The sequence below is a fragment of the Petaurus breviceps genome, unplaced genomic scaffold, assembly GCF_028583685.1.
Source record: "Petaurus breviceps papuanus isolate PSGF00001 unplaced genomic scaffold, PetGlider_PUasm1.0 558, whole genome shotgun sequence".
Taxonomy (NCBI): Eukaryota; Metazoa; Chordata; class Mammalia; order Diprotodontia; family Petauridae; genus Petaurus; species Petaurus breviceps.
The window spans coordinates 4,838,175-4,853,005 of NW_027186376.1; the positions used below are offsets into that span (position 1 = coordinate 4,838,175).

The window sequence follows — 14,831 nt, forward strand, 5'->3', positions numbered from 1 at the left end:
ACAGAGAGACAGAGAGACAGAGAGAGACAGAGAGAGAGAGAGAGAGATCGCACCACAACCAGACAGCTAGACAGAGAGAAAGCTACAGAAACTAGACAGGAAAGGAGGTGGGTGACGCACGGAGACAGAGAGAAAGAGATCAGAGATCGAGACACAAAGAGAGAAAGCCCCAGAGGCGGAGGGACAGAAAGAGAAAGTACCAGAGTGAGAGTCCAGAAGGAAGGGAGAGAGAGAGAGAGAGAGAGAGAGAGAGAGAGAGAGAGAGAGAGGGAAGAAAAGAGCCCGGGACAGGGTGGGAGAGTGGCCCCTTCACTCTCGGGGGTCCGGGGCGGGGCTACGGGGGGGGCAGCCCCAGCCTCTCGCCTCTCCCGGTTGGGGAGGGGGGTCAGCCCTTTGTGAGAGTGTAGTTTTTATATGTGTGTCTGTGCATGCGCGCGCGTGTGTCCGAAAGTGAGTGTGAGTGCGTGTGAGAACAGGGGGTCAGCGACCTCCGCGGCACCCCACTCCGGCCGCCATGAGCTCCCCTCCGCCCCCCCGGAAGGGCTTTTACCGGCAGGAGGTCACTAAGACTGCGTGGGAGGTGCGGGACCTCTACCGGGACCTGCAGCCCGTGGGCTCGGGGGCTTACGGGGCCGTGTGGTGAGTGGGGGGCACGGACCGGCCTGTGCGCTGAGCCGGCGGGGAGAGCGCGGCCGGGGCTGAGTGAGTGGGCAGTGGGTGTGAGGCCCCAGCCCTGGCCCCTGCTGATGGGTCGCCCGCCTATGGGCCCGGAGGCTGAGGGGGCGGGGGAGCTCAGCCCCTCCTGGGCCCTGGGAAGCTGGGGGTCCCCTGGGGCCTTCCCATAAGGCGGCCGCGGGAGATGCCCCTTGGGGAGGGGCGGCAGAATGCACGTGTGTGGAAGGAAAGAAGGGGACCCCTCTTCCCGGCTCCGGGCTCCCTAGAGTTCCTGCGGGGAGGGAGGGAGAACGTCCTGGCGCCTCACGGTCAGGGGTAGTTGAGTGCTCGGATGTCGGGCCTCTAGCTCGGCCATTGACAGCAGGACCGGCACCAAGGTGGCCATCAAGAAGCTGTACCGTCCCTTCCAGTCGGAGCTGTTCGCCAAGCGTGCATACCGGGAGCTGCGGCTGCTCAAACACATGCGGCACGAGAACGTGAGTGAGCCTTGCGACTACCCACTCGCCTGCGCATCGGGCTGCTCGCCAGCTTCCCAGGAGAAGGGGGCACTTAGCACGCTCTACAGGCTGCTGGCCTCCGCGGCCACCAGCCCCTGGCCTGGCTCCCCTCCACCCCCAACATACAGGCTCACAGGAAAGGTGGGGCCGGCACGCCTTCCCCTCCCCCCCCCCCATTTTGGAGGCAACCTAGGACTCCCGCAGCTTTTCTGGGAGAGTCCCTGACCAAATCCTTCCGTTCTTTTTTATCTGAGGAGGGGGAGGGGTGACCTTTCCTTGTAATTTAGCCTCCAGTGGTCTGAGGATCTGAGCAGGGCCAGCAGGATGGGACTCCGGGCAGGTGTTCAGTCTGTACCTCAAATGCCCCTCCCCCCCCCACACACACTCCCAGCCTTTAAGTCTGGCCACTACTGTGCTTCAAGATTATGGGTCCCAGCCCTGCCTGCTAATGATGGATGGCCTCCATGCTAAGGGGCCAATTCACAAACACTCCTGAGACCTGGGGAGCTGGAATGCCTGGTGGTCTCCAGTGCCCTGGGACTAACTGCTGTTAACTGGATCCCTACCCCACCCCACCACTTGGCTAATGAATTTATCCCAGAATATTGGGATATCCCAGTGTCTTCTTCCCTTACTAGACTGGGAACTCCCTGAGGGCAGATGCCCAGGACCCCAGGATGTCCTTCCTCTGCCCCTTCCCCCTAGGTGAGCTTCCTAAGGACCAAATTTGAATTCAGGTCCTCCTGATTCCAGCTCAATCTGTGGGCCCGCCTAGCTGGGGGCTCAAAGGTTGTGGTGCCCAAATGACATAACATGATCTGCAAACCTTGAAGTGATGTAGAAATGCTAGTCGTTGTACCCTCACAACCACTCAGGGAGATAGAAATCAGGGTGTCATCTCCATTGTTCAAATTAAGAAACTGAGGCTCCAAGAGGTCCCATTTGAATGACCATCTTCCTGCTCAAGCCCAGAACCCTAAACACAACTACATTATCTTCCGAGAATGTGAAGGCAGGCTCCACTTAAGGAGTGAGTGGGACTCCTCTCCAGATATGTTGTTGGGCAGGGGAGCAGGGTGGTCAGAGCAGGGGCCCAGTTGGATTCTTTTGGCAGCAGTGTGAAGGCTGGAAGCAGAGGGATCAGCAAGGATGCTGTTCCATTAGTCCAGGGGAGCCATGGACAATGAGGGCCAGACTTGGGGGCGGGATGTTGAGGAAGGGATGGAGTGGAAAGGCCATCACAGGGAGCAGTAAAATCCATGCCCTCATTCCAAGGTCTGATCTTGAGGGGAGGGCAACCCCTCTGAAGCTGCTCTCCTGTGTCTCCCCTCCCACCCTCCACTCCCACTGCCCACTATTCTGGAGACAGGAGGTGGGTAAGTTTGGCCCCGGGAGGCAGTGGTTCCCATCCTTTCATCACCCTCTGGAAGGGAGATCTGGCTGGAGGGATGGATGCCCCATGATGGGCTAACGCTGTGTGGCCCCAGCCAAGTGACTTGCCCTCTCTGGACCTACCTCATCATCTGGAGTATTGTCTCTGGTCCTGGTCAATGTGTTTTAGGAGGGATATTAATGAGACAGGGTAACTTGGGATGACAAGGGAATGGGTGATCATCCTTTGCTGAAGAAATGCATTTATATAGCCCCTGCTGTTTGCCAGGCACTGTGCTAAGGACTTTACACACATTTTCTCATTTGCTCCTTGTAACCACCTTTTAAGTAGATCTTGCTATTATTTTTTTTTACAGTTGAGGGAACTGAGACAAACATAGGTTAAGTGACTTGCCTAGGGTCACACAGCGAGATCTGAACTCAGGTCTTCCTAAGTCCAGACTCAGCTCTGTATCCACCCCAAGATGAGGAGACTTGGGAGTCGGGTGGGTCCTGACGGCTGTCTTCAGGTACCCATGTGTCAGGCTGCTACGGAGAAAAGGGATGTGAGTCCTTCTGCTTGACTGCAGGGGCAGGGGAGCAGCAAAGAAAGTCAGAATCGATCTGAACTTCTTCACGTTTCCAACTGTCTGAAATGAGCAGAGGGGACTCCGCTAGGTAGTGAGCTCTCTGTCTCCAGAAGTATGTAGTCAGAGGTCAACTGTCTCCTCAAGGATGTGGCGGAAGAATTCTTCTACTTAGAAGGACTCGCTGCCTTCTGAGGTGCCTGCGGCTCTTGGATTGTGCTGTTTTATGGAATGAAATTGGATAATAATGTAAAAGACCAGCCAGGCTTGCAAATCAATCTGCAAGCCTTTATTAAGCCCCTGCTTTGTACCAGGCATTGTGGTGGATCCTGGAGGAACAGACAGCCCCTGCCCTCCAGGGACTCCTATGCTCTACTGGGGAAAGCTACATGTTCATAGATAAATGTGGACTTTCCTCACAGTCACCTACCCCGAGAGGAAGTAATTCAAGCGTTCCTAGCCCCATTTCTCAGAGGAGCAAGCTGAGACCCAGAGAAGTGGTTTGGTCTGTGCCCACTGCTGGCTATGGCTAGAGTTCCCAGTGCTTGTTGAAGCTTTGTGGAGGCAGTGGCTTTGGCCCGTTGGTGGAGTTAGGAGAGTAAAGAGCCCTTGTACGAGGTCCTGTTGGGAGCTGCCCCCCTCATCAGGCATCAGCCTTGTCTCAGCCCAGCTCTCCCAGCCATAAGCAACCTCAGGAGACCCAGGAAACCAGAGAAACGAAGTAGCCTGGGGCCCTAAGCCCGATGGCCCTAGTTCTTCCTTCAGTGAGTCTGTGTGTCCAGGAGAGGCAGGGATAGAGATTGGGAGAGGGAGACAGGTAGGAAACAGGCTGATCACATATCCTCTGACTCTACAGCCCAGAAAATCTGGTTCTCGTGCTGTGGCTTGGTTCTCAGACCTTTGCCCAGGATGTTCCCCATACCTGGAGTGCTTCCCTCCTTACCTCTGCCTCTCAGAACCCCAAGAACCTCAAGAACCCCTTTAAGGAAGTCTCCAGAAGCTCCAGGTTGGCGTGGCCTTTTTCCAAGCTTCTGGCTGTCCCAGTCTACTCAGCCCTTGCCCTGACTTTGCAGCCCCCTAGACCCAGCCTTTCCACAGACACGTCTGACCCTTTGGGGAGCCCAGCTGGAGGGACCTAACAGCTTCTGCTATTTACTGCCTCATGTAACCTTGGGCAATGCCTTCAACACCTGGGCCTCAGTTTCCCCATGTGTAAAATGAAGTTGTTGGATGATTTCTAGCAATTCTAGAGCTGTGAGTCTATGGTCTCTTCTTGCAGACACTGGACATTTGGAGGCTCTTGCCTGTGGTTAGGGGTTAGGGGGTTTATGCTGGCAGACTGCCTAGGACCAGCTTCAGGACTCAGGCAGACACTGTCCTGTCCACAGGCTTGTCATTGGCTCGGTCCAGTCTGTAAGCCAAGATAGTACCTCTTGTGCCCAAATAATGATGTGCATGAACGTGTCAGAGCTGTCTGGTCTCAGGTCAGTTCCCTCAGACCAGGCTGGGACTTGCTACAATGGCATCAGTGAGAGGCAGAGCAAAAACAAGTTGAGAAGGCCCTGCTGTGAGTGCCCTCAGGGGCCCTGGGGTGGGGACCTGGCCATGGTTCTGGTGTGAGGAGGGCAGGGACCTCCCCCCGGAGGTCAGAGCCCCCACTCAGCTTCACGATCCTTCCCTGAGATTTTGCAAGGCCTCAGTTCCTCCAGACCTCACCTGAAGTCTGGGACTCTGGAAGCCCCTCTCTGCCATCTGCCCATCTGCCCTTGGCCTTGGCACTCAAGGCCCTCCTTGTGCACTGAGCCAGGGAAGGCCACGAGGGAGCAGTGAAGAGCTGAGGGTCAGCCCTGTATGAGGAGAGGGAGACGCCAAGATGGCCTCATGGCTGGGACTGGCAGCTCTGAGTGCCTGGAACCTTAGAATGTGAAGGCTTTTTGTTCAGCCATTTCCATCATGTCTGACTGCCGGTGACGCCATTTGGGGTTGTCTTGGCAGAGATGCTGGAGTGGTCTGCCATTTCCATCTTCAGCTCATTTTACAGATGAGGAAACTGAGTTCAACAGAGTGAAGTGACTTTCCCAGGGTCACACTGCTAGGAAGTGTCTGAGGACAGATTTGAACCCAGGACGAATCTTCCTGACTCCAGGCCCAGTGCTTTCAGCTGCCCTGTGAAGGGCAGCCAGGCCCTCCCATATCTGAGAAGGAATCCTCTCATCTTTGACAAGGAATCACCCAGCCTCTGCTTGAAGACCTCCGCAGATGGGGAACTCAGGCCCCCCAGACAGCCCATTCCCCTTTGGGCAGCCCTCCAGATGCTTGAAAACATGCCTTCTGCAGCTCCCTGAGCTGATCCTCCTGGGCCTTGGGCTCCACTCATGGCCCACCTGTCCTCCCATGGATCCCCTCTGGCTCAGGGGGCCCAGACGTGGGCCCAGGTCTCCCCACCTTGGGGGCTTGGGGTCTCCACTACAGCAGTGTAGCTGGCTCTGCCTGACCTTGCTATGGCTCCCAGGACCTGTGGGCATTAGCTGGGTTACAGAGTAGCCAAACATGTATACCCATAGATCTGATCCCCTTAATGACTGCCCAGGCTAGAGGAGGGCAGAGGACAGGGGGCATGGGGAGTGGGGGCAGCCATGGGGAAGGGGGCTCAGCCCTAGAGGGGAAGTGGGGACGCCAGCCAACTTAGGGCAGCTGGAGTGCCTTGGGAGCTGGTGACTTCCCCATCGCAGGAGGCCTGGTGGTCAGACATATATACTGCAAGTAGGGCTGCTTGTCCAGGTTAGGGATGGGCTCCACGGCCTCTGGGGGCCGGGTCCTTCCAGCTCAGAGATTCAGGGATCCTGGTCTGAGCAGGGCAGAAGGCAGAGAGGCTGTTAGGATCCTGGTGGAGGTGGGGGAGGGGCAGAGGGCAGGGTTCATAGCACACAGCACCCCCCTCCCCAGGTTCCAGCTCTGAGAGGCTATGCCCAAGGGGGTCCAGTGGGTGGCTCCAAGCCCAGGAGAATTGGCTTTTGGGTTATCTCTGATTTCCCATGCTGCCCTCCCTAGGAAGGCTCTCATTCTGAGGCCTGGTCAGTGGGCTGGAAGTGCAGGGAGGGAATGAGCTCACAGAAGGTCCTGTCCTGGGCTGTCACTAGCTGAAAATAGCCTGTGAGGGGGGAGCCCAGCTAGGGGAGGCTCTGAAGACAATGGGGGGGTGGCCTGCTCTGGCCAAGGAGACAGCTGGGGCGGGTGGCTGGATTAGGGGCCGAGCGTATGCTTGGGGAGGCATGCTTGGCGCTTCCCCTGCCAGGGATTGGGGTAGGGAGGGCAGAGATCTTACTGACCCTGCCTCATCTTACCCCTTTGTCTCCCCAGGCCCATCTGTGTCTGTGTACCCTCCCTGCCTACACATATACAATCCCTCAGACCACAAAGGTGCCCCCGGAAGATAAGAGTGTGGGGGGAAGCAGGATGTCATACTGCCATCAGTCCTCCCTGGGTCTGGGGTGTGGTTCTTCCGTGATCAGGACACTGTCCAGGCCAGAGCCAGATAGTCTAAAGGTCTGAGTCGGGACAAAGGTGGCGAGGTGTAGCTGCAGAAGCTGTGGGGGGGAGGGAGGGCTGTCTCCCCCAGACTCTTCCAGCTCTGAGTTTCCTGCTCCAGGCTTCTTGTTTGGGTGACTTATTAGCTGTGCTGTTGGGTACCCAAGGGGGCACACAGGACTCAGAAATACAAAGGAGTTCCTGAGTATATGCCCTCCTGCTCTGAGCAGCTGCCCCCGGCTGCCCAAGAGGGCAGATGGAGAAGCCTTTGGTCTCTGGAAAAAAAAATCATGGAAAAGCCACCCTTGTTCCCCACCTTCCACCCATTGCTAGATGAACTCTGGAAGACCAAGTCCAGAACAGGACTTAGACACTTAGCTGGGGTCACTTCTCTACCTCTGTTTTCCCATCAGTAGAATGGGGATGATTGATGGCACCTTCTTCCCAGGCTGGTGTGAAGGGCAGAAGATTCCTTGGAAGGAATGTGCCTTCCAAGCTGTAGAAATGGCGGCCTTCACTGCCATCTCTTAGTCTATCCTGTCTCCCCAGGTCATCGGCTTACTGGATGTCTTTACTCCCGATGATGCGCTAGATGACTTCACAGACTTGTGAGTAGCTATGGACCGTGGGATTGGCCATCTGTACTGGGCCTCAAGCCTCCCTGCCCTCAGGAAGCCTCCAGGCTGGGAGGGACGGAGGAGGGACAGTCCTAGCCCCTGCCTTTATGGAGCTCCCAGCCTGGGCTGGGGGTAGGCAGAGGGAGCTCAGCCTCTCCTGCCTTCTGGACCAGGCCAACTTTCCAGTCAGAGCAGGAGAATTGGGCCACCACAGGGTGCCCAGAGGCCTGTGCTAGGGGCAGAACTCAGCCTGGAGGGCGCCAATAGGGTCCCCAAGGTCCCTTCCCTCTCCCCGCATTCTGGCTGTCCAGCCCCTCCCCAGGCTCCAGACTGATCCCTGACTGGTTCCTGGCTGATGTCAGCCTCTGTGGGCCCGGTGGAGGAAGGAAGCTGTTTCTCCTCCTTTTCCTGTGGTCACTGAGGAAGGCAGCCCTGACGGGGGGCCTGGGAAGGGGCACAGCCTCAGGAACACAGACTGAGTGAGAGGTGCAGGCCCACCAGAGACAGCAGGAAAAGCAGGGCCTTCAGGCGGACAGATCCTCCCCCTCCCGCCACCACCACTCACACCTGTAGCAAGAGCCAGCCCATTTCTCAGAAATTCCACTTGGGCCCTGGGCTGGGGATGTGATGAGCCAGGGCAGGAAGTGCGGTCTGTCTCTTGGTGCCCCACATCCCTCCATTTTAACAGGCTTTGTGGACGCTGAGGATTGTAGGCACATGTCCGACTATCTCTGACTGCCCCACAGCCTTGGATTTATCGGGGTCCCCAGAGTGTCAGAGCTGGAAGGGACCTAGAAACTCATCTAGAGCTGACTGCCCCAAGGCAGGGGCATCCGGAAGCAGTGGGGAGCCATAGAAGGTGTTTGGAGCAAGGCGGAGATGTAGGAGGGTGGCAGGGTGGGGGCGAATCTGCAAATCGAAGGCTGGGCCTGTTGTCGTGAGAGTGGGCTTGGAGCAAGCAGCCATTCTTGGCCTTGGAAGGGGCCAGCCTCGTCCTGCTCGACCACAGAGCACAGGCCTAGGCACGGGGTGGGGAAGCTGCAGAGAGGCAGGTGTCCTGTCCCAAAGTGGAGTGGGCTCTCTCCCAGAGGCCTGGAGGCAGCTGCTGCTTGGTTTAGATTCTGGGGAGATTTCTGGTACTTTGTCCTGAGTCAGAGGCACTGGATTGATTTTTCTTTTGCCCCAGAGGGCAGACCCACGTGTCCTGGGGGGAGTTATGGGAGGGAGTTTTCAGCTAGCTAGGAGAGACTTCCTCCTGGGAGCTGCCCCCTGCTCCACCCCTCAATGAGGTCACACCTCCCTGCTGTCTGGGCACTGTCCTGGGCCTTGTGGCCCAAAGGGGGTGACCCCTGAGCCCGGGTGCTTAATGACCAGTGGGGAGTGTGAAACATAACCTTGGACAAGGGATGAAATATGAGGGATGTAACTGGAGCTGTGGTAAACGTTGCCGGCCAGATCTGGGCTGAGCCGGCCTGGGCTGGGCAGGCCGGGAAGGGCAGGGAGCTGGGTGACCCATCCTGTCTGCTGGCCTCTCACTGGGCTCGGCTTCCTCAGCACCACCCTCCCCTCCCCATCGCATCTCTCTTCATCCCTAGCCCTGGATCCCCAGTGACCTCCGAACCTCAACCCCCCAGGGGCCCTTGTCAGGCCTCATCCTCCTTGACCTCTCTGCATCTTTGGACGGCCAGCTCTCCCCCACTGGCCTCTGCTAAGACCGCAGCCCCCTGGTCATCCTCCCCACCGGCAGATCTCACCATTTGTCCCCTGCTGCAGGCCCCTCCGCTGTTATGGGGGCGTCCTTCAAGGCTCAGCTTCATGACTTCCTTTGCACCACCATTCTCTTCCTTAGGAGGTAGAAGGTACCTACGACATAATCCAGTCCACCCCACCCCAATTTTACAGATGAAGAAAGCTCAGAGGGGAAGAGACTTTTCCAAGGTCTCATAGTCAGAGAACTGTGGAGCCAGGACTAGAACCTACATCTCCAAGCACCCAGTTCTTTGATCTCTTGGCAGGGCACTGGCCCATCAGCCCCCTTCCTCCTCGGGACTCCAAGAACCTTGGGCCTTGAGGCCACTCACTGCCCAAACTCAGCCTGTGCAAAGCCAAGGCCATCATCTCCCCTCCTCCACTGCTACCCAAATCTTGATGCCTCTTCCTCCTGCCATCCTCTCAGGCCCCAGGCTTGAGACCTTAGAAGCTTCTCTCCCTCTTTTCTTTCTCTCCTTTCCTCTACATCTGGGAGAGCTTCCATGTCACTCCCACTGAATTCTGCATTTATCAAACACCTACTGCATACAGCCTGGGCTGGGCATCCCCGGGTGAAGAAGGGTGCCGACCTGGCCCCTGAGGCCTGAGCCCAGCAGAGTAGCAGGAGGTGGGGCAGAGGGGAGGCAGCAAAGGAAATGGGAGACAGTTGGCTCCAGGAAAATGTGAAGGGGAGGAAAACTTTCACGTCTGGGCGATGAAGGAAGACTGGCCAGAGGTCCCTGAGGCAGAAAGGGGTTTGCCCAGACAGAGATGCATTTCTGGCATTTGGGGAAAGAGGTGCGAGAGTCAGGGGAGAGCAGGTGCCCAAAGGAGGCCGGTTTGGCTGGAGTGGGGGGGTGGAGGTGGCCAGCCTCTCTCCACTCAGCTCAGCCTCCCTCCAGCCCCTCCCAGGCTATGGGAGCAGCCCTCACTGGCAGCCCGCTTCTACTACAATGTGGTTATCCATAATACTAGGCTCCTGGCTTTTCCATACAAATATCTCAAGGCCGCCCCTCTGAGCCGTCTTCCTTAGGATAGTCCTGTTCAGGTTTCAAGAAGAGGTTTTCACAACCTCTGTGATTGAGGCTGGGCAGGGAGAGCCCAGGGCAGTGAGGCTGGGCGAAGGGGGACAGGGGCACTGAGGCCAGAATAGGGGGACCTGGGGGCAGTGAGGCTGGGTGAGGGGGACCAGGGGGCAGAGAGGCCAGGCAAGGGGGATCGGGGTCAGTGAGGCTGCGTGAGGGGGACCAGGGGCAGTGAGGCCAGAATAGGGGGACCCAGGGCAGTGAGGCTGGGTGAGGGGGACCAGGGGGCAGTGAGGCTTTGTCCCTAGCCAGAAAAGGGGGCCGGACACTCAAATCTAGGGCCAGCTGACCTAGCCACATTCGGATACTGCAATCCTATGCAGCTCAGGCATTGGAAGACTCTCTTTAGAGCCAGAGACTGCCCTCCAAAATGTTTCTCCAGAGTTGAAATATCTGTGTCTCCCGCCTTCTGGGTAAAGAGGCTCCATCTAACCTGCTTACATCACAAGTGCCTTCATAAAGCCAGAACTAACCGGGTTACTACAGTCTTCAGGAACTTCCATTTGTCCCTAGTGCTTCTGCTCAGTCTGGCATGCAAGGCCCATCATACTCCAGAGGCTGTCCCCTTCTTCAGGGCAGGGTCTGACGCCCCCTCTTATCTCCGCTGGGCCCTTGGGAGGGGGAGGGTCCTTGATGGATTGAGGTAAGTCTGTCAGAAAGTACCTCAGGAAGAGTGGCCCCTGCCCCAGCCCCTCCAGCCGAGCAGCCCTTCCTAGTTCTTTGTTGGGCTCCCAGGTAGTTACTCAGCCCTGCCCCACGACAACGGCCACAGTCCGCTTTTTAAAGGCCCAGTGGCTCTGGGGAGGGGGCGCCCTGTGCTGTGTTCTGCTGCCCGAGGCTGTGCCCTCCCTTCCCTGGCATGGACCATGGCACAGGGCAAGTGACCAGGCCTCCTCTCCCCCCCGCAGTTACCTGGTCATGCCGTTCATGGGCACAGACCTTAGCAAGCTGATGAAACATGAAAAGCTCAGTGACGATCGGATCCAATTCTTGGTCTACCAGATCCTTCGAGGCCTCAAGGTCTGTCTCCAGGGACGGATGAGACCCTCATGCACTGTCCTGCAGATGCCTGGGCCCGTTGCTCTGCTGAGCCCACCTATGCCCTCCATGATGGCTGGGAACCCTGGGGAGAGCTGGAAGCAGCTGGTCTGGGTCACCAAGGGGGGAGCTGGGCAGGGTCTGGTGCCCAGGGTGGGGGGGCCCAGAGCTCTCCCCTCCCTCCTCTGAGGGCTGTGAATGAGCTTTGCAGACATCACTGACCACACTTCTCTCTCTTCTGTAGTACATCCACGCTGCTGGCATCATCCACAGGGTGAGTGGCCCTCTTTACCTGTGGCTCCAGCTGGGGAATGGGGCAGTCTAGTGGATCATGGGTGCAGCTGGGGCAAGGACCCTGGTCTCCCCTTCCCAGTGGCTTTCCTTCTCTTTTCTCCATGCTGTTCTCCCCAAGCCATGACTTCCACATTTGGCACCTTTGGGCCCTCCAAGCCCAGGTCAAGCCCATGTCCCCCAAGGTACCCTCCCTGACCACCTCAGCCCAAGGAAGGCTTAGGGAAAGGGAACATCTGTGAAAGGGACTGGGGAAATCAGGCTGGACAGGGGTGATGGTGATGGGATTGGACAGGAGAGGCCTTGAATGCCAGGTATGCCTTTAAGTAGTGGGGGGCATCACAGGCTTTGGCACAGGGGATGAGGGGATGGCAGCTAGGTTTTCCTTCCGCAGGATCTCAAGCCTGGTAACCTGGCCGTGAATGAGGATTGTGAACTGAAGGTGAGGGACTCGGCTGGGCAGAGGGGTTGGGAGTGCAACTGTCTGAGAACAAGGGGGCAGGGTTGATAGGCATACCCCCTACCAAGACTGGTCTTTGTCTGCTCTGCTCCCCCATCTCATCTTCCCAGATGAGTAAAGGCCACCTGGCTAGACCAGCCTGACACACACTGGAAACCCAGGCCTGACCTAAGCTGGTTGTACAGCTGTGGGAACATCTGGGTGGTGGCATCCCCCACCCCCACTTCCCAGGGTCTCTGTCCTGCAGATTCTGGACTTTGGCCTGGCCAGACAGACAGACAGTGAGATGACTGGCTATGTGGTGACCAGATGGTACCGGGCCCCTGAGGTCATCCTTAACTGGATGCGTTATACACAGACAGGTAACAAGAACCGCCCAGGCCCTCCAGGCCTCTGGCCCTCCAACCTCAGGGAGCCCAAGGGCGCCCCTAAACAGGTGGTGACTGGGGCCTAAATCAGGGCAGACTTCCAGGAGGAAGAGGCTTTTAAGCGGATCCTGGAGGATGGGTTGTGGATTGAGTGGGGAGGGAAGGGTTTCTGGCCTGAGGTGGGAGAGGCTGCAGTCAGGACAGACCTCCTGGAGGAAGTGAGTCCCTGGGAGGCAGGGTCCCAGGAAGCGGGGTGGGGTGCCAAGGGGCAGTGTGGGCAAGAGTCCTGCTCTCCCTCCCCTGCTAGCCTAACATGCCTGGGCTGGGCCCTGTTTCAGTGGATATCTGGTCTGTGGGCTGCATCATGGCCGAGATGATCACCGGAAAGATCCTTTTCAAAGGCAGTGACCGTATCCTCTGGGGGTTGCAGCAGGGCTCGGAGGGGAGGGGCACACTTAGCACTGGCTCTTAGCTGTCTCAGGGAAACGTAGGGAGTGGGAAAGCTCTCCAAAGAGGCGCCTGGAGCCAGAGGCTAAGGTCCTGAGTGGAAATATAGAAGAGCCCCAACCCACCCCATCACAGATCATCCCCAAACAGGCTCTGAAAAAGTATAAGCCCAAATGGGTGAATATTAAAAGCCAGCGTGTTGTAGTGAACTTATAGTCAGGAAGACCCAGGTTCAAATCCTGCTGCAGACTCTTCCTGGCTGTGTGACCCTGGGTGAGTCATGTTAACACTCATTGCATTCCCTAAGAGAAAAGGTCTGCCTGGTGGTGGAGGGGCTTTCCACACTGGGTGCTTTTCTAACCCTATGCTGATGAAGCCCCTTAAAAAGTGGGGACTCTTTAAAAAGCAGGCCCCCCTCCCAGGCAGTGACTAGCCCCCAGATGGGACTGAAGCAGAGGAGATACAGCTGAGTGGCTGATGGGCTCGGGCTCTGGGCGGCTTCAGCTTGGTTTACTCCTGCCTGAGCAGGCTGTGGGGGGTGGGCCGGGCCTACCTCAGAGCTGCCGTCCTTGACCCCGGGGCAGACCTGGACCAGCTGATGGAGATCATGAAGGTGACAGGGACGCCTCCCCCAGAGTTCATTCAGCGACTTCAGAGTCAGGATGTGAGTGTCTCTGGGCAGTGTCTGGGGTGGCAGGGGCAGTTGAGGCCTCTGGGCAGCCAGGCCCGGCTTGTTAAATGGGCCCAGATTCAGGAACCCTGGGCCTGGGGCTGAAGGGAGTGGCACCTTGAGCTGATGGTTGCTTTATGCAGGCAAAGAGCTACATGGAAAGTCTTCCTGAGCTGGAGAAAAAGGACTTTGCTTCGGTCCTGAAGAATGCGACCCCCTTGGGTAAGGAAGATTGAAGGCGGCCAGAGCTCCCTAACACCTGGGAAGATTCATAACCCTCAATGTCATAACATCAGGCCACAAGCACTAATTATGTGCCTGCTGCACACCGGGCACCTTGCCACAGAGAAACGGTCCCTACCCTCCACGGGCTTCCATTGCAATGGACATAACTAGGTGCACAGGCTTAGGGACAGCCCCTGAGATTTCCCTGGCATAGGGAACTCCCAGGGGAGGACATTACCTTTACCAAGGCAGGGTAGCACCTTCTCTCCCCTGATACCGGAGGGCATGTAAGTGATTCCACCCGGGGCCCTGTAGACAGAGTCTTCCTGACCCTGAGGCCCACTCTGTCCCCTGCACTCTAGAGATCAATGGTCAGATACAGACTAGACGGAAGGTGAGCTGAGAAGGGGGGGGGGGCATCTGCTGGGAGGGGGGCAGTGGGACTGGGAAAGGCCTCCTTCCTGTCCAGCATGGTTCTTGGGCTGGCCTTGAGGGAAAAGTGAGGAGGGTGAACATTCCAGGCAGAGGGGATGCCCGGGCAAAGGCTTGGAGAGAGGAGAAGACGGGGTCTAGTATGAGGGCCTTGTGCAGGCTTTGGGAGTTGCCAGATGCTTCTTTGGTGTGAGCCAATGTTTGGGGATTAGCTGGGGCTTGGGGGTGTTTCCCTTGGCTGTCTATGGGCTGCATCCCTGCCCCTGTCCGGGTGGGCAGCTGGCTGCAGGTCCCGGGCTTCAGCCCTTGGTCAGAAGCACCATCTGCTACCCCAGAGCCCCCAACACTTCCTTCTGCCCCCCAGCTGTGAACCTGCTAGAGAAGATGTTGGTACTGGATGCCGAGAAGCGACTGACGGCTGCCGAGGCACTCACCCATCCGTACTTTGAGACGGTGCATGAGCATGAGGAAGAGCCACAGGCCCAGCTGTACGACGACTCCTTGGATGACGTCGACCTGACTCTGGATGAGTGGAAACGTGAGTCCTGACCTCCCCCGCCCCAGCCCGGCCACAGAGGCACCCTCTCTGCCCTGCCCCCACCTCCGCTTATCCTCTCTTTTGGCCTACCCCTTCCCTTGCCTCTTAGCCCATTTCTCACCTCCAATCCATCTGTTCCTCTGTCTCTTACATCCTCCCTGTTTCTGTCTCTTCCTTCCTTCCTTCCTTCCTTCCTTCCTTCCTTCCTTCCTTCCTTCCTTCCTTCCTTCCTTCCTTCCTTCCTTCCTTCCTT

At 57.5% G+C, this 14,831-nt stretch overlaps 1 protein-coding gene across 4 annotated transcripts in view; it reads left to right on the forward strand.

Annotated features, from left to right (window-relative positions):
- Positions 1-349: 349 nt before the first annotated feature.
- The window catches only part of MAPK12 (mitogen-activated protein kinase 12), a 15,347-nt gene continuing 865 nt past the window's right edge, over positions 350-14,831 (forward strand). For 2 of the 4 annotated variants that reach the window (XR_011171304.1, XM_069102937.1), the window contains exons 1-11: positions 353-639; positions 1,022-1,151; positions 7,208-7,266; positions 11,018-11,129; positions 11,392-11,421; positions 11,833-11,880; positions 12,146-12,260; positions 12,605-12,676; positions 13,298-13,377; positions 13,527-13,605; positions 14,405-14,578. Coding sequence is in view for 3 of the 4 variants with exons in the window: in XM_069102937.1 (XP_068959038.1) it covers positions 515-639; positions 1,022-1,151; positions 7,208-7,266; positions 11,018-11,129; positions 11,392-11,421; positions 11,833-11,880; positions 12,146-12,260; positions 12,605-12,676; positions 13,298-13,377; positions 13,527-13,605; positions 14,405-14,578 (1,024 nt within the window). In the remaining variant the exon portion in view is untranslated. Of the gene's footprint in view, positions 640-1,021; positions 1,152-7,207; positions 7,267-11,017; positions 11,130-11,391; positions 11,422-11,832; positions 11,881-12,145; positions 12,261-12,604; positions 12,677-13,297; positions 13,378-13,526; positions 13,606-14,404; positions 14,579-14,831 lie in introns of all 4 variants that reach the window. The other 2 variants (XM_069102939.1, XM_069102938.1) reach the window with 2 other exon arrangements.